The 20,090-nt window shown below is 43.6% G+C and overlaps 3 protein-coding genes across 3 annotated transcripts in view; 2 read left to right on the top strand and 1 right to left on the bottom strand.

Moving 5' to 3' along the window:
* cabin1 (calcineurin binding protein 1) overlaps nucleotides 1–9,115 on the bottom strand; it is a 38,769-nt gene extending 29,654 nt beyond the window's left edge. Inside the window, 24 exon segments of the mRNA XM_029438939.1 lie at nucleotides 44–214; nucleotides 436–697; nucleotides 796–941; nucleotides 1,062–1,268; nucleotides 2,222–2,383; nucleotides 2,563–2,678; nucleotides 2,764–2,917; nucleotides 3,012–3,254; nucleotides 3,351–3,539; nucleotides 3,800–3,937; nucleotides 4,030–4,217; nucleotides 4,567–4,639; nucleotides 4,892–5,109; nucleotides 5,204–5,336; nucleotides 5,426–5,604; nucleotides 5,695–6,002; nucleotides 6,540–6,689; nucleotides 6,802–6,931; nucleotides 7,037–7,217; nucleotides 7,362–7,496; nucleotides 7,874–7,987; nucleotides 8,102–8,194; nucleotides 8,349–8,407; nucleotides 8,952–9,115. Of these exon segments, the coding sequence (XP_029294799.1) occupies nucleotides 44–214; nucleotides 436–697; nucleotides 796–941; nucleotides 1,062–1,268; nucleotides 2,222–2,383; nucleotides 2,563–2,678; nucleotides 2,764–2,917; nucleotides 3,012–3,254; nucleotides 3,351–3,539; nucleotides 3,800–3,937; nucleotides 4,030–4,217; nucleotides 4,567–4,639; nucleotides 4,892–5,109; nucleotides 5,204–5,336; nucleotides 5,426–5,604; nucleotides 5,695–6,002; nucleotides 6,540–6,689; nucleotides 6,802–6,931; nucleotides 7,037–7,217; nucleotides 7,362–7,496; nucleotides 7,874–7,987; nucleotides 8,102–8,194; nucleotides 8,349–8,351 (3,693 nt within the window). The 5' untranslated portion in view covers nucleotides 8,352–8,407; nucleotides 8,952–9,115.
* Nucleotides 9,116–10,338: 1,223 nt separating this feature from the next.
* neflb (neurofilament light chain b) lies at nucleotides 10,339–12,821 on the top strand. The gene is made up of 4 exons (XM_029438967.1): nucleotides 10,339–11,435; nucleotides 11,631–11,755; nucleotides 11,868–12,196; nucleotides 12,280–12,821. The coding sequence occupies exons 1-4, from the start codon at nucleotides 10,365–10,367 to the stop codon at nucleotides 12,456–12,458; spliced, it is 1,704 nt and encodes a 567-aa protein (XP_029294827.1). The 5' UTR covers nucleotides 10,339–10,364; the 3' UTR covers nucleotides 12,459–12,821.
* Nucleotides 12,822–18,779: 5,958 nt separating this feature from the next.
* dock5 (dedicator of cytokinesis 5) overlaps nucleotides 18,780–20,090 on the top strand; it is a 33,522-nt gene continuing 32,211 nt past the window's right edge. The window contains exon 1 of the mRNA XM_029438940.1: nucleotides 18,780–18,975. Coding sequence (XP_029294800.1) covers nucleotides 18,933–18,975 — 43 coding nt within the window. The 5' untranslated portion in view covers nucleotides 18,780–18,932. The remainder of the gene's footprint in view (nucleotides 18,976–20,090) is intronic.

Here is a 20,090-nt window from a genome sequence, read left to right as displayed (position 1 = left end):
CAGGAAGGAATGAAACTTGAAGTTATAACCTGAAGCTGTTTACCTTTTTGTAAAGCTGCAGATATTCCACTGGAGACTGTTTGCGTTTCTCTGCGATCTTCCCGAGCATGTAGTGAATGAGCCACTCTTCTTCATCACTGTCACCCTCACAACGGGAAGCACCTTGGAAACACTGGAACGCTGTCGCCAACATGGAGTCTCTCCTTTCTTCCATCTACACACACGAACACACACACACGAACACACACACTAATGAGTAATTTAGCTCAAGGCGACAGATCAATTTACTCTACAATGAATTCACATGAGAAACAAGCCAAAGTGACACAATGACATCTGTTTAGCTCCCAAATGGAAACTCTAAAAGTGAACTTAACATGAACTGACGGGGAATACAGACGAGCAACAAGACAACTCCGTTAACATGCATCTCACCTGTTCAACAACCTCTGGGGGGAGCTCGATGCGCCACTGCTTGAGCTGCCGCGATGCAAATGTATGCAGCGCGTATGAAATGGTGCCGTACTCGATCCACAGAGACAAGTTGGAGCTGTCTATTTCCAGGGCCCTCTTAAAGCAGTTAAGCACGGCCTGGGAGTGTTTCCATATAGGAACGTCACTTTTCAGCTCATTGGAGTTCAGCTTTTCCTGAATACGGCTGGCCCTCGCTAAAGCCATCCCAGCCCAGGAGTCAAACCTGAGGAAAGATGCGTGTTGTTAGTAAAGGCTCTGCACAGCGGTTATCATTGTATTCATAACACAAGTAGATGTTTTGTGACACGAGACATTAGCTACCTGTTGGGACACACGCATATGTCATGCATATAGAACTTGATGGCTTTGGACTGCTCCTTGTTCTTGAAATGGTAATCAGCCAGCAGGTAGTAGATCTCATCAATGATTGGAGGTGCAGGAGCACTACCCTCAGGAAGACATGGGGCCTTAAAGAGATCAACATTCAATATTTCTTTAATAAGCTAAGACGGGGATGCAAAGAGAGAGCACGATGTAAAACGTCTGAGTCACCGGTGTTTTCGACATTCAGTGTGGGCCCGACTGACCTTTTCTGCCATGCCCTCAATGTAGGCTGCCACTTCATCCATGGTGAGGACGGGGGTGTCACTTGTGGGGGCGATGCCAGCAAACCTCCTCAGCAGATTGGCCAATTCCGCAGACACTGTGCTCGTCTTATAGCTGTCAAACTCAGGCAGTGACTTTGGTTTGAAATACTGGAACATGAAGAGGGCATCACACCACAGCAGCTCAACCTGCAAAACACAGATTAATTCAGAAAACATTCGTGTCACTGTAGTGCCGGAGTGTAACACACAGCGCTGGAGGTCTCCTGGGAGCTCTCCTCTTGCACTGTGGCATTGCATAATAACAGTCCTCTAAATGCACAGCTGTGGGAATGACACCCACCTGGTGGCTGGACACGAGCATTACAAAAATACAAGAGAGCAGGGCTGTATCCACAAAGCTTCACATTGTCATGAGTCACTCTAGTGGTTGATTTCTCACATTATCAGTGTTATAATAATTGTTTCGAAGTTTGTTTCATAAATTAAGATCAAATTCAGCCATCCAAAACAAAATAACTGTTAGATTAGCAATACATGTTTGTATCTAAGGCGGTTTCAAAGAAGGTGGAGACAGAAGAGGGCACAGCATGCTAAATGTGGGTGAAGTGCTGCAGATGTGATTGGAGGAGGATCTAAATGTATTCACATTTCTCACTCGTGTAATTATGTCATTAATGCCATTTCACCCCCTCAATTTATTTCAATGACCCCAGGCGTGCTTACTTTACAAGCCGACAAAACAACATTAATGAATCAGACTCTATATGTTGAGGGTCGACGAGGGAACATGGTTGCATCATTGGCATCTCTAAACTCAAACATTTGCCAAAACATGTGAAAAATCATACCAATTAGTCAAAGCCTAGAGTGATTTTCACCACCTCTTCACTATTGCACCGCCTCTTTAACACCATTAGGCTCTGATCTAAATAGCAGCTCAGACACATTTGGAGTTTTTTTGTTTTACATTTAAAATTACATAATAAATTGGTTTAAAAATGGCAAACGACGCTGTGATTGACTTTTGTATTATGTAAATAAATTGATGAACTTCTGAGCAGCAGGTCCACGAAACACATTATTATATATTAAAATCAAAAAGGTAAGATCAGAGAGACTAATAGAAGCATCTGAGTGACCTGTGGAGATGAATGGTCCTCAAGGTAGCGGGCCTTGCTCTTCTTACTGGGGTAGGCATACAGGCAGAAGAGGCACTGCTCCAGGGCCATCTCCAGCTCTTCTTTGTAGGGATGAGAGTCGTTGCTGGAAGACGCTGCGACCTCTTTTTTCAAAACTTGAACCTACATCAAACATAAGAATAAAGCTGTCAAACGGGTCCATACTAATGTATTTCAGTCACACACAGTCTACAAGTTGGTTTATGTAAATACTTACAAGCAGAAACACAAATTAAAAGCCATATATGCAAGCTGTGCATTCACATATCTACATATACATCTAAGTCTACAAACAAACTTACATAGAACTTGAGGAGTGCGCCGTCTGAGTTGCAGCACAAGGAGCGACGGCCGAGATACTCATGGGCTGTGTTGAGAAGCATCAGGGAGGAGGGCAGCATGGGAGTGCCTGACTCATCTGAAAATGAGACTTGAAAAGGTCACTCGCTGTAACAACTACCGAGGGAAAACTGAAGGCATTTAAAAACAAGAAAACAACAAACCTGCATCATTCCCTACAGACATATGCTGTCGAAGCATGCAGTTAAAAGCAGCCTCCTCATGTTTTATAATGCGATACAGGATAATCCAAGGCAGAACCGAGAAGAAATAAGGCTCCTTGGGGTCGTCGGACATGTTCATGCTTAGATCAATCAGCTGAAACACAAAAACAACAAATTGAAATTCCAGAGGCTGGTCAGTTTCTTATCATAGTGTCAGTATAACGTGCTGTATTTGGCTCCCTTCTAACCTGAATTAGATTGTTTGCCAGTCGAGCCATACTAGAGAAGTGGGGGACACGGCTTAGGATCTCTGAGTCTTTGACGAAGCAGACTTCAGTGCCATCCAGCAACTTTCCAATAGTACTGACCCACTCCTCCTTGCTAGGGGAAGAGTTGTTAGGCGCAGAGTTGAGCTGCTGCAGAGCTTCATTCAGAGCCAGCTCGCTGTACTCCAAACACTGCTGGTAGTCCTGCAGCTTCAACAGCGAGTTCTAGCACAGAGAGTTCAAGTTCAGCGAAAAAGTGTCAACCATCACACATTTCAAAAGACGTCTAGGTTCAATCGATATTGATGTAGCATATCTGACCTGCAGGAGCATCAGCTGAGCAGGCCGCTCTGGTGCCGAGCTCACGAACTCCAGAGGTTTACTCCTGCTGCCATAATTAAGAGTGGGCTGCAGCAGGCGCACAACAGAATCAAAATCTGCAGCCTCAAAGAGACGCTGGATCTCCTCCAAAGACTGACAACGCTCCAGAGACTTCAGCCTCTTGTCAATCTGCCCATGGGGATAAAGGAACGCAAGAAAACCAGTCAAAACAGCTACAAGCTCTTCAAAAGGACTTACAATTTACTATTATACTAAAAATAAAAGGAACAATCAAGAGAATAACTTTGGCTACTTAGTAAATCACACATTCTTTACGAGTATCTCAAAGTGTGGATTTTATACATTTTCTTTTCATAGCTCATGAAAACATTCAGGAAGTTTTATTTTTAAAATAAACTACAAGATAAATAGGCAGCCAGCGCACTGACCTCCTCCACAGAGATCGCTGCATCTACACGTAGGTTAGGCAGGCTGATGGTGTAATGTTTCCCTTCGGGGGTCTTTGGTTTGCTCTGCAACAGACCTACACAGAAATCATAGCTCTCCAGGGCCAACTCCATGTCTCCCTGACCAAAGACAAGAAAGACAGACTTAAAAGTCACATCTGGCTGAGCTAAGGGGAAAGGAGCAAAAACAAGCAACAAAATATAGACTTCACCTGCAGGGCCAAGTATCGTGCCTTGAGCCAGTAGACACGCACCATGACATCCAGCCAGTCATCCTCGAACAGGTCTCTTTGGGATGAACCCAAAGCCAGAAGAAACAAATCACTCTGGAAGTGCTGCCCAGGGAATTCTGAGTCAGCTGCATCACTGCCGGGACCAACGCTGCTTCTTCTTGGAGACACTAGACAAAGAAAGAAATACAACAAGCCAAGTATGAAGCATGTTGTTCCCTACAAATGACTTTCCAATGTTTAGCAAATCATGTATGTCACCGTGTTTAAAACTGTAATTGCAGTGCCCCCTTTAGGCCAATCGCTCAAAAACAATGTAATGCTTGGTCAGAATTGAGTCAGCAGTGCTTGAGATGTGACATAAATACATATAACTAGAAGAAAACAGACACTGTAGCACCCCTCTGGGCTACATACCGTAGCTCATCAATACTGCAGCACAGAACTGTAATCAATCAATCAACCATGTTTTGCCTAAGCTCTAATCTGAAGTGATGAGGTTAGCCCACAGGTACTTACCAGTCTTCCCTTTGTTGTGTAACCATTGCTCCAACTGCAACTCCATACACGCTAAGCTCATCGCCAACATGTCCTGTACATGTAGCAGATATAGACAGTTATTGTGGCGGCAACATTAGAGGCCTATATTGTTGAGAAACTATAGTCTCACACACACACACACACACACACACACACACACACACACACACACACACACACACACACACACACACACACACACACACACACACACACACACACACACACACACACACACACACACACACACACACACACACACACACACACACACACACACACACACACTTTTCTTCTCATTTACCCGGATGTGTTGGTTGCTGCAGTCCCGAAGCAGAGGGTTAGGAAGGCCGCTGCTGTGCTTCCTCCAGGTCTGATGGACCTCCAGTACCACAGCAGTCAGCCCTCGAGGCCACTCCACCGTGAACTTCTGACCCACTGCTTTCAGGTAGCGCATCATCACGTCCAGAATACCACCATTGGTCATGTTATTGAGCAGGAAGTTGTGGACATCCTGTTGTTCTGCAGGAGGAATGCAGTTTGTAAGTATGACAGAAACAGCAACATGGTACAACAGTCAGTGTATTGACATATCCACCCACAATGCACCACATACCAGCTTCCATGTATTCGGCCGATTCAGCAGGTACACTCCCGTGTAGAGGCTGCATGTCCTCCTTCCCGTCACACTGCGTCTCAAGATTACTCAGACTCCCATCATCGTTATCCGGATCAAACTTCTTTAACCTAAAGACAAACCAGCACAACAGTTTGTCAACTGAACTATAAGGAGCGATGTGAATATGTATAGTTTATTAGGTTTCGGGTGAGATACCTCGGAAGGAAGGTATTTAAAAAGCAGTTCCTGAAAATCAATCTTCTCCTCCTTCTTGCATTTTGTGTTTCGAACACGTGCCGAGCGTCGCTTGGCGGTCTCCCCACTATCTTCCACTACCACGCGTTTCCTTTTCGGAGGTTTCTTCACTTTATCCGTCAGTGAAACGTCCATCGTTGTCACTGTGAACATACAGCAGGACAAAAAGCTATTCATTATTTATTATCATACATAGGCAGGTAAAGAAAAGGTTTTCTTTATAGGCAACTAACCGACAGGGGGAGCAGAAGTGGTGACCTCCACGGTGGTCTGGGCGGGGGTAATTTGAGGTTGAGTGCTGGGTATGGGCAGCACTGCCGGCTCAGGGAGGGGTATTGGCGGCAGGGATGAGCTGGGGCTGCTGCTCAGCACGGTGGTCTGGGCCATACTGACTGGGCTGCTGGGTTGGGGGAGGTTCTGGAGGAAGTTTGGGTCACGGTATTCTGACAATTCAATTTTCCGACCAAGACTCGGGCGTGGTGGCTCACATGTGGTCTGATGTCTGTACATCGCAAGAAGGCTTTCACCCACATGCTGCCATCTGCGATACAACAACAACAGTTTGTTAATATTAGCTCAAATTGTCTTAAAAGAAGAAGAAGAAGAAGAAGAAGAAGAAGAAGAAGAAGAAGATGTCACTGATTCACAACTCTGAGCAAAACCAGATATTACAACCATCAGGAGAAAAAGGTTCGCAAAAATTGAGGCCAGATAACAAATAATTCAATGTCAGTGGAGCTCAACCAAGAATTTGAGTAAAGTATAAGAGTCCTCAAAAAAGACATAACAAATTAGGACTGCAGGATATAAAGTTGTTACTTGGGATAAATGAACAGATATTAAAGTGTAACATGAGCTGCTGTTTTCAGTATCCTGCTAAACACAACACATTTCTTGTTGAATTGAAAGAAAGAATGAAAGCTAATTTTAAAAGATCTGTTTTCTACCCATACTCTCTTTCAACAAACCCCTGAGTGCAATATCGCAGTCTTTCGCAATGTGCAACACGCAAATTCAGACTAAACCACCCAGACTGTAAAAACAAAACTATTGACCGACAGGGCAGCACAGCACTTACGAGAGGCAGCGGATGGGCTGAATCAGGACAAGGTCAGGTTTTGGTTCACAGTGAGAGAGAGCCCGTCTGCGCTTCCGTAGCTCCACTGCCTCCTCCACAATGGATTTGCATTCCTCCATCTCCACTTCCACATAGTGAATAGATATATCACTGCAAATGACCCACAGCACAGCACAGAGGTTTGTTAGTGATGAGTAAGTATAGAGCTGCAGCTGGAGCACAGTCCAAACAGATGGAGGAATCAACAGTGAGCTGGCTTCACCATTTCATGAACATCTGCATCGTGTCCCTCTTCAGACAGGGCTGTTCCTCAAAGATTTTCTCCTTCAACACCAGGCCTTTAGTGTAGCAATGATCCCTCTCTAGGGCTTTGGCGATGAAGTACAAACAGCCTGGGAAAATGTATGTAACAGTTACTTTTCTTTAGATACTTGAGCTCTTGCATTGGTAATGAGAGAGGACACAGCGCATAGAGCTTATGATGATGTAATACATACAGGTGTAGTCACTGAGTGTGTAGAGAATAGTTATGAGGTTGTCCAGGCAGGGCCAGTGGTCTGGGTTACAGTGCAATCCCTCCTCAAAGGCATGTCGTGCAAGTGGAACGCGCACCAGTCGCACAGCCACCTGACCAATTTTGTACCACATGTTCACATCAGTGGAATCCAAAATAACTGCCTAAGAAAAGAACAAAGCATACAATATGGTATGAACACTCACCACTGTTGTCCATGTGCAATGAAATTAAGCCTTTAAGTTGCACAAAGCCAAGAATGATAATTAATAATAAAGCATTTAACTGGCACTATTCTTTTGTTTTACCTCCAAATAAAACTCCATAGCGGTCTCCAGGTCGTCCCGCAATGCAGACATAGTAGCCAAGTTTTTAAAAGTAGAATATTTCAACATCAGTCCGGGATGCTTGAGACCCACTTTCTGATCATCTGAGGGCATGGCCTAAAAAAGAAAAATAGTGTAATACTTTGCACAAAAAGCAAGACATTTCCTTAACAATAGTAAAAATTATAATAAATGAATACCTCCAACAGTCTCACCGAGTACCAAACTAGTGATTTCACAACCGGTTGCTTAAATTAGTACGCATGTGTTCAGGGAACTTAAAACGCAAAGGACTGCTGCAATGTGTGAAATGTCTTACCTATGAATACTGATCAGTGTTACAAATGTGAATCATGTTAAGTTCTTTCACATCATAAATCCCAGCCATTTCTGGATATCATGCAGAATCCGGTCTGCACCAAAACAAGTGATATTGCTGTGATTATGTGAAGCACGACGGCCGTGACAGGACTATATACTGAGTGGTATTTTACCTCTTTGAGCAGTGGAGTTTTGAGAAGCTCATGATAGGCCTTGGCAGACTCCTCAAACTTGTCATGTTTTTGCAGATCTAAAGCTTTGTGATATAAAGCAAATGCCTCGGCTTCCTGCAGACAGAAATAGAAGAAAAATCAGACAACCTATTTAGACCTAGAGAGAAGAAAGCGTCTGCGTCAGCGGGTAGACCTAATCTTGCTGATTCATCTGCACCCAGTCTGTACCTGAGCCTCTTTTGTCCGACTCTTGTTACTTCTCAAAGGGTCTTGAGACTCATCTGCAGCTGCTGAAGCAGCATTCAGTGCTGCTATGCGTATCTGTAAAGAACAACATAGACAAAGACCACACACCCTTTTAGCAAGCAGATGTATGACTCAGGAAGGGGAGCTAGAGCAGAATAGTCTGCACAATCACAACGTGTATTGATACTAAACAGATACCGAGGATGCACCAAATACTTGACAACCTTACCATTGTAATATGTGGCAAGCAGACCTTCTACCTTCACGGTTTGTTGCTTTTGATTGGATCTATAGAGATGCATGGAAACCGAACAAAGAGAGGAAATAAAAAGCAGGCAAGACAACAATTCAGCAAGAAAATGTAATATCACGTGAAAAAGCACCTACAAAGACTTACATTCACTAATACTAGTCGAAAGCCTCTTTATCATTCATTCAGTTTGTGTAGTATTTAGTGTTTTTGAGACAAAATATAAACTCCAACTCTAGAGAAGAGCGAGGAAAACTTCTGAAGTCAACGGTTATCACTTGACACAATTGCTAATCGAGAGGGGCTTAGGACCGGCTAGCTAACCTTACCAAAATGTAACTCAAACATTAGCATGGTTAGCTTAGCTCTGCGGTGGGGCATTGATGCAGTTTGTCATGAGCAATTATAAAGCTTCACTAATGAATAACACACACATATAGTTTCCTAACGGGCTAGCACATTATACTAGCTAACAGCTAGCATTATTGTCTCAGCTAACTGATATTAGCAGACACATTATCTGAGCTAACGTTAGCTAGTGCTTCGCCGGGTGACCATCACTTGCAAAGCTGGCCGACTTACCGTTCATTCCCGTTTTAACTGCATGTTGCTAATACTACAGCTGAACTGTAACTGTAAAAAATAATAATACACTACGGTCATAAGTGGACGTGAGGCACAAAGCTAGTTTGAAACTTCATTTATTCTCCATCCTTTGTTGTTGTTAACGTTACGTACGTTTGCGTCACAGCATTACATTTTCTAGCCGCCAATTAGTTAAGTCGTCGTTCATTGGTCAATACGCTGTGGTGCATTTGTGTGACCAATCATATTTTAGGATATTGAGTGAAACCACGCCATCAATACAAACAGCACTGAAATTTAATTTACCACAAAGGTAAATGCTTTTAAATGACTAATTGCTATTTGGAAAAAAATTAGAAATTATATAGACAAAATTAGACTATTAATTTAATTTCTTTCACCTGTGCATTTGGCAATTCTGAAAACAAGTTTTCAAACCTGTCAAGTAGATACATGAGCCTATGTTTATTTTTTAAATATATTTTTAAATAATGGAAAGCTACCTTACCGCATAATGTCAAGGTTATTCAAGTGCAACACGTGATCAAATCAGCAGACTCTATTGCCAATATAGAAAAAGGACAGTTTTCACTTCAAGGGTGTTTTCTGCAGCACAAACCAATCTGTTCAGAAAGATAAACGTTTCCCTCTGATAAACTAAACCTGTTAACAATAGTCTTTCTTTATTTCAAATTTCAATCATGCAACAACATATTCAATAGCCTGCACTGTTGCTACAGCAGGACACGACCTATAGTTTCTAGAATAATCGGGGAGGTATACACTAGACAAGCACTAGAGGGCAAACTTTTATTTTATAACCAGAAAGGATTGAGGCTGGTATTCTTTTAATCAAAGTGGACCAAACTGCCTGATCTTTAGCTGATTTGCTTTACATTAGCTTACTGTGACATTTAATTGTGATACTTAGATCATTATAATACTTTTATTAACATGAATTCTAACACAGCAGGCAGATGATGCAAAATGGTGCAAAGCACTGTCATGTTTAAAAAAAGGTGTTTTTTCTCCCGTCTTCCATCAGGCAGTATTTCAGGAGTTTAGTTACATGACAGATACAATCTGTCTTTGTCAGGATTTATGGTGGCAAATTTTAACAACTTCTGCAGATTTTAGGCGTAACAGTGTACTGTTTTGTCCTCAGTGACCCTGTCTGTTGCAGTCCGTTGTTGCTCCACCGCCTATACCCGTCTCCTCCATCCTCACCCCACCCCTTGGCTGAGACTGAATAGCTGGCACCATTATCAATTCCTTCTGTCAGCATGCCTGCACAAAAAAATAGCTTACGTCACAGTCATTACTGGCTCTATAAAAGCCAGTGTAATGCAGATTCACCATGCAGTCAACCCAGCTACATTCCTAGACATAGAGCGGCCCGTTTCTCAAGTCATGACTTCCACCGGCTTTGACCATTACCTCCCTTCTACTTACAAGAGGAGGGTAGTTGTGCACAGTGCAGGATATGGAGCTGGAGGAGGAATAGGATCTAGGTCTGCCTACTCCAGCCACTCTGCCCCAATAACTTCCTATGCATCTTCACGCAGAAGTTATCCAACCCACGCCCAAGCTGTTTCCAGCTACTCCTCCGTGCTTTCTGCTCCAGTGTCTGCAGCTGCCATTGAGCTTCGCATTGAACAAGCAGCCCAGGTCAGCTCTGAGTTTAAAGTATTAAGGACCCAGGAGAAGGCCGAGCTGCAGGACCTGAATGACCGCTTTGTGAGCTTCATTGAGAGGGTCCATGAACTGGAGCAGCAGAACAAGTTGCTGGAGACTGAACTCCTGCTGCTCAGGCAGAGGCAGACGGAGCCATCCAACCTCCGGGGCCTGTATGAGCATGAGATGCGTCAGCTCCGTGCTGCTGTGGAGCAGGCCCACCATGAGAAGCAAGCAGCCCAGGACCACAGGGATGAGATGGAGGACGTGTTTAGTAACCTGCAAAAGCGCTATGAGGAAGAAGTGCTCGGCAGAGAGGAATCAGAGGGCAGACTCATGGATGCCAGGAAGGGAGCAGATGAAGCTGCACTGGTCCAGGCTGAGCTCGACAAAAGGGTTGGGACCCTGCTGGATGAGCTGACCTTCCTGAAGCGCCTCTGCGAGAGTGAGATTGCAGAGCTACAGGCCCAAATACAGTTAAGCGCTCAGGTGTCAGTGGAGATGGAGGTCACCAAGCCTGATCTGTCTGCAGCTCTCCGTGACATCCGAGTCCAGTATGAGAAGCTGGCCCATCGCAACCTTCAATCAGCCGAAGAATGGTTCTGTGACAAGGTGAATGTGATGACAGTAGGCACTTCCCGAAAAACCGAGAGTGCACGTAATGCCAAAGATGAGGCTGCAGAGTACCGCCGGCTGCTCAAATCTAGGACGCTGGAGATTGATGCCTGCCGTGAGATGAATCAAGCTCTGGAAAACCAACTTCAGGATGTCGAGGAGAAACAGAGTGCTGAGATCTCTGCGCTGCAGGTGAGTGACAGAAATAAACTGACATAAAGTAACAGGGCTGAAAATATCCTTTCTATGATAAAACATATATTTGTATTTTGCCAATTGAGATGAGTCTGACCAGTTATAGAGCATGCAATAATACCACATGAACTGAGACACATCTGCATCCAGAACTTCATGTGCCACTAACACAACTGTATCTTCTCTTTGCAGGATTCAATTAGTCAACTGGAGGATGAGTTGAGGGCGAACAAGAATGACATGGCTCGCTACTTGAAAGATTATCAGGACCTCTTGAACGTGAAGATGGCCCTGGATATTGAGATTGCAGCCTACAGGTAAGTGATACACTTTCCAGTGTTTTGTATTCTGTACATGGAATTTAAATGAATGGCATCAATAATTCAGCATCTCATTCATATTAATGCGATGTTTGTCTTACTCTGTTAGGAAGCTCCTTGAAGGAGAAGAGAACCGCTTCAATGTGGCGGGCCCGGGGTCCTTCAACGTTTTCTCCCCAGCCATGTACGCTGCTCCCTCCTACGGAAGAACACAGTTCTCAATGCAGTCTCATCTGAGCTCTGCAGCTCCATACATGCTGAGCTCCCGCTTCTATACTTCATCACTGCCCGCAGAGGAGACAATATCCGCAAGCCAAGCACAGCGGGCGGAGGCCAGCCCTCCTCAAGAGGAGGAGGAAGAGCAGGTGGAAGAGGAAGAGAAGGAGGAAGAAGAGGAGGATCAGGGAGAAGAGGGGGAGGAAGAAGCAGATGGAGCAGGTTTGTGTGGTAATTCTGTTTATTTCATACGTGTGTAGTAGTAAATTCATTCTAACTTTGTTTCCCAAACTAACATGGTTTAGAAAATGAAGAGGGTGAGGCAGAGGAGGGAGAAAAAGAAGATAAGGAGGAAGGTGGAGAGGCGACCCCACCTCAAGAAGAGGAGGACGCTGAGCAGAAAGAGGAAGAGGCTGAGAAGGAGGATGACGAGGAGGTGGAGCCCGAAGAGAAAAATGGAAAAACAACAGAAGAAAAAGTTTAAATTCAAACCAAATGAAAATCTCTTGAAATCAGAAGAAAACGTGTTGCTGAACAAATTCTCTGTATTATCAACTTGTGGCCAACAGCATGTGCGCAAACTGTACCAGCAAAGAAATGAAACAATAAAAGCTAATCAATAAACTGGTGAGGACGGGGTGTGGCTGGTCCGGAGTACAAGTTCTGCTGTGAGGAGATTTGGCTGCAAACACCTGTGTGCTTTACTTTCACCTGTACATGCCTGTAAGACTGTCTGTATGTGCAACACCCAGTTTATGCCTTACTTCACAGTCCTCACCGAGTGCTTTAAATCCATGATGTGCTGCGTTGAACTCCAATAAAGCCTTGAAGCCTTGTCAACCCAGAGCTGGCCCCCGGGCTTTTTTATTTGTACTTATAAACATGAACAGTTACAATGACGTGTCAGATCAAATGTTATTTAGCACTAATAAACACATTCGCAGAATATTATATTCAATGGCCAAGCTCTGTGACTCACTTTCACAAGCAAGGCTCGTTCTACCTGCTAATTTCATTCTGAATGTTCCTCTCCCACCAGAATGTTAATGGAGGTTAATGGATAATGTACATAGATGGCAGCCAAAGAGCCCTCGCTCGGTTCTATCCATCGGGATAATCCAATTCACAATTAACTGGAAGGGCTCCAGCAAAGTAAGCAGTTCAGTCTGGGTTGTGTTAGATCCTTTCAGCAAAAGACACAAAAGCCAAGCTTTGACTTGGACATGCAGGAAAGAAATAACCTTTTGAACAACAAACCCAATAAAGCCTCATGAGATTTCTCTTGACTTGGCTAAACAAAAGTATAGTATATATGAAAAACAAACATTTGTGTCTTTATCTGAAGTCAGCAGGTCGTCTCTGCCCTGATGTGCCCACAGTCTCTGTGTGATCAGTGAGCTGACAGCGGTGTTTTTCCTGCTGCCTCAACCTCATCCACATCACTGTCCATAAATCAGGGCGCACTGAAACCTTTATGAGTCAGCAAGTCTACTGCACCAAAGAATCTGGCCAAGTGTCAACTCACGCAGGACAATAAGAGAGTGAGAGAGAGGGGGGAGGGAGGGGGAGTAATTTCATTATTTCATTAGGGAAAGAGAGGTTGAGGAGGAATCGGGGAGGTAGAGAAAGTGGAGACGCAAAAGCATATCTTATCTCGCTGCACGAAACCTTGACAGAGGACAGACGGTTCTTTACCCAGCGAAGAGGTGGAGAGACCACAGTCTTCCTTTAGGCATCTGCAGAGATGCAATCCCTATCACACAAATGAACCCCAAACACACACTCTTCTCTTCTCACACACATTTACACAAACACACACACACACACACACACAGAAGTGAGAGCTTCTGTTTGATGAAGTACACTTTGAAATATTGCATCATCTTAAAAATTAACACATAACTTCTTTTTCGACGTGTTCTGGCCGATCTTGCACGTGTCAAAGCACTGCCTCAGAGTGTGTGCAATCTCTTATCCTGCCGCTCCACCCTCCTTGTCCTCAGTTTACTCCACCCTCAGCTAAACTACATTAATCCTCCTCCTTCTGTTGCCCCCTGTAAGACCAGGGAGCACTCAATTTAATTGACTAGAAATTCTACTTTGCAACGAATTTGGCTCAGCGTACTCACACTATTCACCACTCAAACAGTTAGCAATACTGTAAATGTTTTTTTATTGATTGAGAGTACACTGGTGATATACTGTTGGCTGTATTTTAATACACAACCCCCCCTGCAGACAGAATACTGAAGTAGTGACAGGGCTCTGCACAATAGATACAGTAAACCACCTGCAGGATATATGGATACTCCCTCAGGCGCTCATATGTATCACTTGTGTCACATTATGCAGCTCTTGGCGGCTTGCAAGTGTGTGTGTGTGTGTGTGCGTGTGTGTGTGTGTGTCAGGTCATGCTGGGACACAGATCCACAGTAAACATAGCATATCAAAGCAAAGCTGTACCATTTATATAACATTTCATCTTTCAGAAATTGAGTTTCACTCCGTTTCATCTGTCATATCTAGGATGTGGACCGACTGGTATATAAATCATAGAACTCCCTCTCCTTCTTGTGGGCACACACGATGTCAGGGGAGGCAGAACCATCACGGAGGCCCACTGAGACCTCCCACACCGGCAAAGCTTTGATGAAAAACAAAGAGCTGAAGGTAGAGCAGGAGATGTCAGCTGTAAAATAAAGTATCAGTATTACTCAAAAAGACACGGGTTTCAACATAAAAGTCTCTGTGTTTCTATAGTGAGGAGTGTTATAACACATCAGGGAACTTCAATCAGCCAATAACACATTCCTAATAGTATATTACACTCATTAAATCACTACACCTAAAACTTATGTTACATTTGTTCATTGTCAGGTACGGAAACTGACTTCTTGACCTTCACCTGCTCCTAGGGTTTAACATAATATCCGCTTTCCCCAACAACAAAACATACATATTACATTTCCGGAAGATAAAGAATACATTGATTGTTTGTTTTGTAAATCTAATCTGCAAACCAGAGAAGCAGCAACACTGCTTGCTTTTGCACTCAAATGACAACCTTTAAGTTTACAACTTAATTGATGCTGAGGTGAAATGCTGCTCTTTAGTAAACCCAGGTCGAAGGAGACACCTGCAGTAGAAACACATATATTTCTATCTTTTAATGAACACTGTGGGGGAATCACAAACCAGAGGAAATGCTCTCCACGTGTTTGGAAAGATTATACTTTCACCTTGAGAGTATGTTTTTAAAACGTTGGGTGGGTGTGCGCACTCCTCTCAGAGGCCTCGGTCCAGACAGTGAGGGCGGTCACGCTGCAGTCTGCCTTTTTAGTCGTCAGACGGCTTTGTCTCCACGAAGAAAAGGAAGTCTTAGATAAGAATTGTGGCTCCCTCTGCTGATCTCGGAGAATCACCTAATTAAAAGGCTCTGTCGAAGGAGCCTTCACATTGGCCTGGAAGACAGCTGACTGAGACTATTTCATTTTAAAATGTGTCTCTCTTGCTCTAAAAATAGACTCTCGCTTCTCTTGGTGTAGACATAGCTTCAGATGGCCTTATGTGTGCACTACAGGGGTACAAAGGATGCATCACTGAGTCAGATGGAGACAAATGTGGGAGCTTCAGGGCACATCCTTGCTCATGCATCACAACCTCAAAATGAGATGTTAGACTTGTAGATATGAATGTGTTTAACCTGAGTTACCTGCAGAAGCCTGCTTCTATGATCACATGCATTAGCACTAAGTATTTCCTGCTGTCAGGTCTGTACTTCTGCAAGTGAGACCTTTCTGTGAAAAATAACACTTTATCAGGCCAACCTGTATCTTTTTCACATCTAAAGATGAATGCACAGTAATTCATGCAGGTGCCAATTATAGTCCAGAAAGATATTGACAGCCTGCACCATTAACACACGGTGACCACGGTGACGCACATACAGGATCTGACATCATGCAGCAAGCCCTCAAAACATGTCTTTTATATAACAGTAAAAGCAGAAAAGTTTGGATATACTCGCACTAAAAGTCTGCAAATCAACGTTTGTCCCCAGGATGTGGAGCCCTTGTGCCCGGATAGTGCATTGACCTATCTGCTCAGCATTCCAGGACCGCCGCGGCTTTTACCTGATTCTGTTGCCAGACAGCCAGGTGGATGCTGAGGCCCAATTTGCCTCTGGCGTCACGCAGTCCTGGCAGAACACCCATAAATCCATTAGGCTTTTTTGTCTGCTTTGGTCTCAGGAATTGAACACCTCAGTGGGGGATGCTACGACCAGTGTTAAGAGCCCTACAACGCAGAAGTCTTTGAAGCTGTTCCTTACATCATAGAAATCACAGTTTCACAGAGTTTCATAATGTCCCCCGATGAATAACAGCGGAGTCAAATCAGGTCAAGCTTTATTCAAATAATACATTTCATACATATGCATGCTTGACGTGCTTCATCTTTGTGCATCTCATAAAAGTGAACACAGGCTTGTGCACTCAAGCATGTAACACACATAAAACTAATGAAATGCTCCAGAGTGTAGGAAGGTAGATGGTAAATATGGAGCAAATGTATTATTATTTCAGCTGTCTGTCACGCTAAATGTTCATTCATAATGTGTCTGTTGGGTGACACACTGAAAAGCCCTGAGGCAAAGTAAACAGACAGTAGCTTCATCTCTATTTTTATCTGCAATAACTCCAGCCCACTCCCACAACAACACTTGTTCATGTTCATGCAGAACAAAAGTGAGAGTCTTTAAGTTCAGCTGTTGTGGGTCTGTATCCACATGTTCACCTGTTTCCATTTACCTCGCACATCTGAACATGATCAGCTTTTTTGGTTGTTGTGTTTTTTACCAGCATTAATACGATGATTCACCTTGTCAGGGAGTTTTAATAGAAGGATGTCTGAGACGTAACAGCATCTGATCTAGATTAGAAGATGAGGGGAAGTGAGAATCTCCCGTGAAGACTCCGCCTGTCTACTTCTATTGCTTGTGGAGCATTCAACTCCGGGTGAACTCTAGAGTTCAACTCTGCTTGTCAAACCGTCACACACATTAATGCGAGGCATGCACGCACTAAGACACTCTCGGACCTGCACACCGTCTGAGTTTAAGGATTTCTCTTCTAGATTCTGTGGCTGGGAAAGTTAGATTACAGTTACAGAGAAGCAAATATTAGAAACGCCACACCAAAACAAAATGCATCACATTCTTAAGATGTTGCAGTCTATTATATGCAATAGCACAGAGCAGTCAGGGGATGGCAATATTGTATTCCTTTTTGCAGATTTGATTGTTTTAAACTTTTAATAGCCCAAAAGCAACTCTTAACATTTGATAAGAAGTGTGAGAGAGTTTTGCCAAAGGAATGAAGAGAACGGACGGTTAAAAAGGGCACGAGCTGATTTGAAGCCCCCTTACAATGAATTCTTATATCCTACTCAGCAGGCACCTACAGCTCACACAGAAATAGGTCACAATAATCATGTGTAACAGCTCAAGCACGAAATTCTACATATAGCTGCAAAATACATTTATAGTAACTGATTTTCAGGGTGAGCTCAGTCAACGTGTTTGAGTCCTGTAGCTGCGTAAGGTTAGTTAAACAAACACCTGAGACAAAATGCACAACTGGACAAAATCACATATTTATGCATCTGTGTAACTTCACTTTAGTATTATGTGGTGAAAATTCTAAAAATGTTATTATATAAAGGCATATATGTTTAGTTTTTGATTATATTATGGCCAGATAAACGCCTCTCACAATACTATTTTTGCAGTTGCATACTTGCAAAAACAAGATTCAATAATAGCTTTTAGACCGTGTTGTATTGTGTTGGTATGAATTCACCACAAGCTGTGTTTCAAAGCACCTACATCAAAATAGATGGAGAGGGGGGGGGGGGGATGGACATCACAATGCCACAGGGAACAACAAAAGCATTGGATGGCTGAACATTATTGACAGCACCATTTGGCTGACCAGTGGCAGCAGAAACACACACACACACACACACACACACACACACACACACACACACACACACACACGCATGGTGTGGCTAAGTGGACTACCAGATCTCAGCCAGCAGCTGTAAATTACTTCACTGTGCAGCGAAGGAGGGCGTTGGGCGTCATCTGTGATGTACAGTCCGTGTCAAAATGACATTTAAATGTAATTCAATAGCCTCCTTGAAGTTCACAATTGTTTTGTTCATACTTCCATTAGCTTTTCTGCACAATTATAGTCTGCACAATAACTGCAAATATAGCCTGATGTATATGATTATTATGTCCAAGGTCTAGTCCATGTATGCCTCACCCAGAATACAAACCTGTCCCCTTTAAACTTGTAAATGTGAGCAGCAGCATGGAGTTTGCAATTCAATCTAGTTTTAAATTAAAAAACAATAACCTGGTGATAACTTATTTATGACACATCAGTGATTTATAACTCTAGTTTTAATTAATTACTTTCTTCTCTAGATTGTCCAACTGTGTGCCAGCCAGTGGTTCTAAAAGTGGAGCGCCGACACCATCAGGAGTCCTTGAAGCAAAACGAGGGACAGACAGGTCAGTCTCATTATAATTTCCCTCAATTCAATTTGAGTTCATTTGAAGATTTATGAGGAATGGTTACAGAATATGGACTGATTGATGTCTAGGGCTAAAACAGCTTCATGCACGAGGTGGCTGCAGACTAACCCCGGGTGGAATGAGTGTGAAGTGTGGACTTGTGTTGTTGTTGTTGAGGGGGTAGTTTGGGAAAGCTTCATGGTTCACGCCTATTCTCTTCTCCCGGCCGTGTGCGCCCTCCTCTCCCCTCCCCGTTTACAAGTCATGATGGCGGAACTGTAGAGCCCAGGACGAGCAGGAGTGCACCGCCCGTCCCCGTTTAGCAATTGTATATAGTAATTTATTTATTCAGAGAACTTTACATCCTCCCCCGCAATGACCCGTTGGATTCCTACTAAAAAAGAGAAGTACGGAGTCGGTAAGTTTTAACATGTAGCGGCGCGTGCTGTGCGAGTGGAAAGCTTACCGAGTGAACTCCCGAGCAAACTTCAGGGAAAGCGCTTTCTGAAGTTGGGAAGTTATTTGTTGTTGTTGGTACTTGGTGTGTATGGACACTGAAGCTCAGCTGGCTTTCTAAAATGTTCTTTTCGTTTATTACAGAGTACAAGATACTCCTTGTTGTCCTAGCGAAGACATTTGGTTGCAGTACGAAATTACTTGTATAACTGTCCATAATAGGTGGTGAGGAAAAGTGGAAAAGAGCCAAGAGTTCAATGAGCATACCAGTCATTCTTGGACTTAACCTCGCTGAGCTGACTTGTGGAAGTAGCAGTGGACTTAAATGAATCCTCATTTTGCTGGAAGGTCCCTTGAAGCCCCCCTCAAGGACTCCTGTAGGGGCCACATGGGAGCCACTGCTGTGACTGTATGCATGTCAGATAAGAGGACAAGATTTGCATAGACATTAGGAGTGTAAGTGTCGCTTGGCTACACTGATAGGACATAACTGTCTGTTTTTTGACTCCATGCAAGCACTTTTTGTGTTCTTTCTACTTTTTATTTGATGTGGTTTGCAATAAGGTGTGGCTCTGTCATATGTATGTGTGTGTCTGGGATTACTGTGCATGCATGTTCATGCTATCAGGTAGTCCTCCACGCCCTCGGGGCAAATCAGTGCAACTAGTAGGCTCTATGTGAAATTCCTTCCAGGTTTACTGTAATTACTTTTATTGTCAGCACAGGTTGGCTGGCCATTGGTTAGCCTACTGACTCACCGCTAAGTCTGTGCTTCAGACACTTTCACAGGCCGTGTTTCCTGGTGTGAAGCAGATGTGTTACACAAGAGGAACAACCTTGTGTGAATACACCTAGTATCAGATCCCAGGACTGAGAATACCTTGCTCAACCTGGATCCTCTCACCGACCTTCTATTTAAAGAAAGTGTTGTGTCCTCTGTTGTGACTAAACACATTTTAAACCACTTTTTTTTTTATCAGCTGATGTTGAGGAATGTATTTTGTGTTAATCCTTTCAGATCCCAGTATGGCATCGAAAAGTGCTGCTCTGCGTGATTGTGTAGAATGTGCCATTCTC

The sequence above is a fragment of the Cottoperca gobio genome, chromosome 9 (assembly GCF_900634415.1).
Source record: "Cottoperca gobio chromosome 9, fCotGob3.1, whole genome shotgun sequence".
Taxonomy (NCBI): domain Eukaryota; kingdom Metazoa; phylum Chordata; class Actinopteri; order Perciformes; family Bovichtidae; genus Cottoperca; species Cottoperca gobio.
Note: the sequence above shows the minus strand (reverse complement) of the source record. Positions and strands in the feature narration are given on the sequence as shown.

What these genes read in the sequence shown, in the direction of transcription:
- neflb (XM_029438967.1), top strand. Translation starts at nt 10,365, where the DNA reads ATGACTTCCACCGGCTTTGACCATTACCTCCCTTCTACTTACAAGAGG. An exon ending in CTGAGATCTCTGCGCTGCAG is followed by an intron (nt 11,436 to 11,630) that starts GTGAGTGACAGA and finishes TTCTCTTTGCAG; the next exon opens with GATTCAATTAGTCAACTGGA. An exon ending in GGAAGAAGCAGATGGAGCAG is followed by an intron (nt 12,197 to 12,279) that starts GTTTGTGTGGTA and finishes AACATGGTTTAG; the next exon opens with AAAATGAAGAGGGTGAGGCA.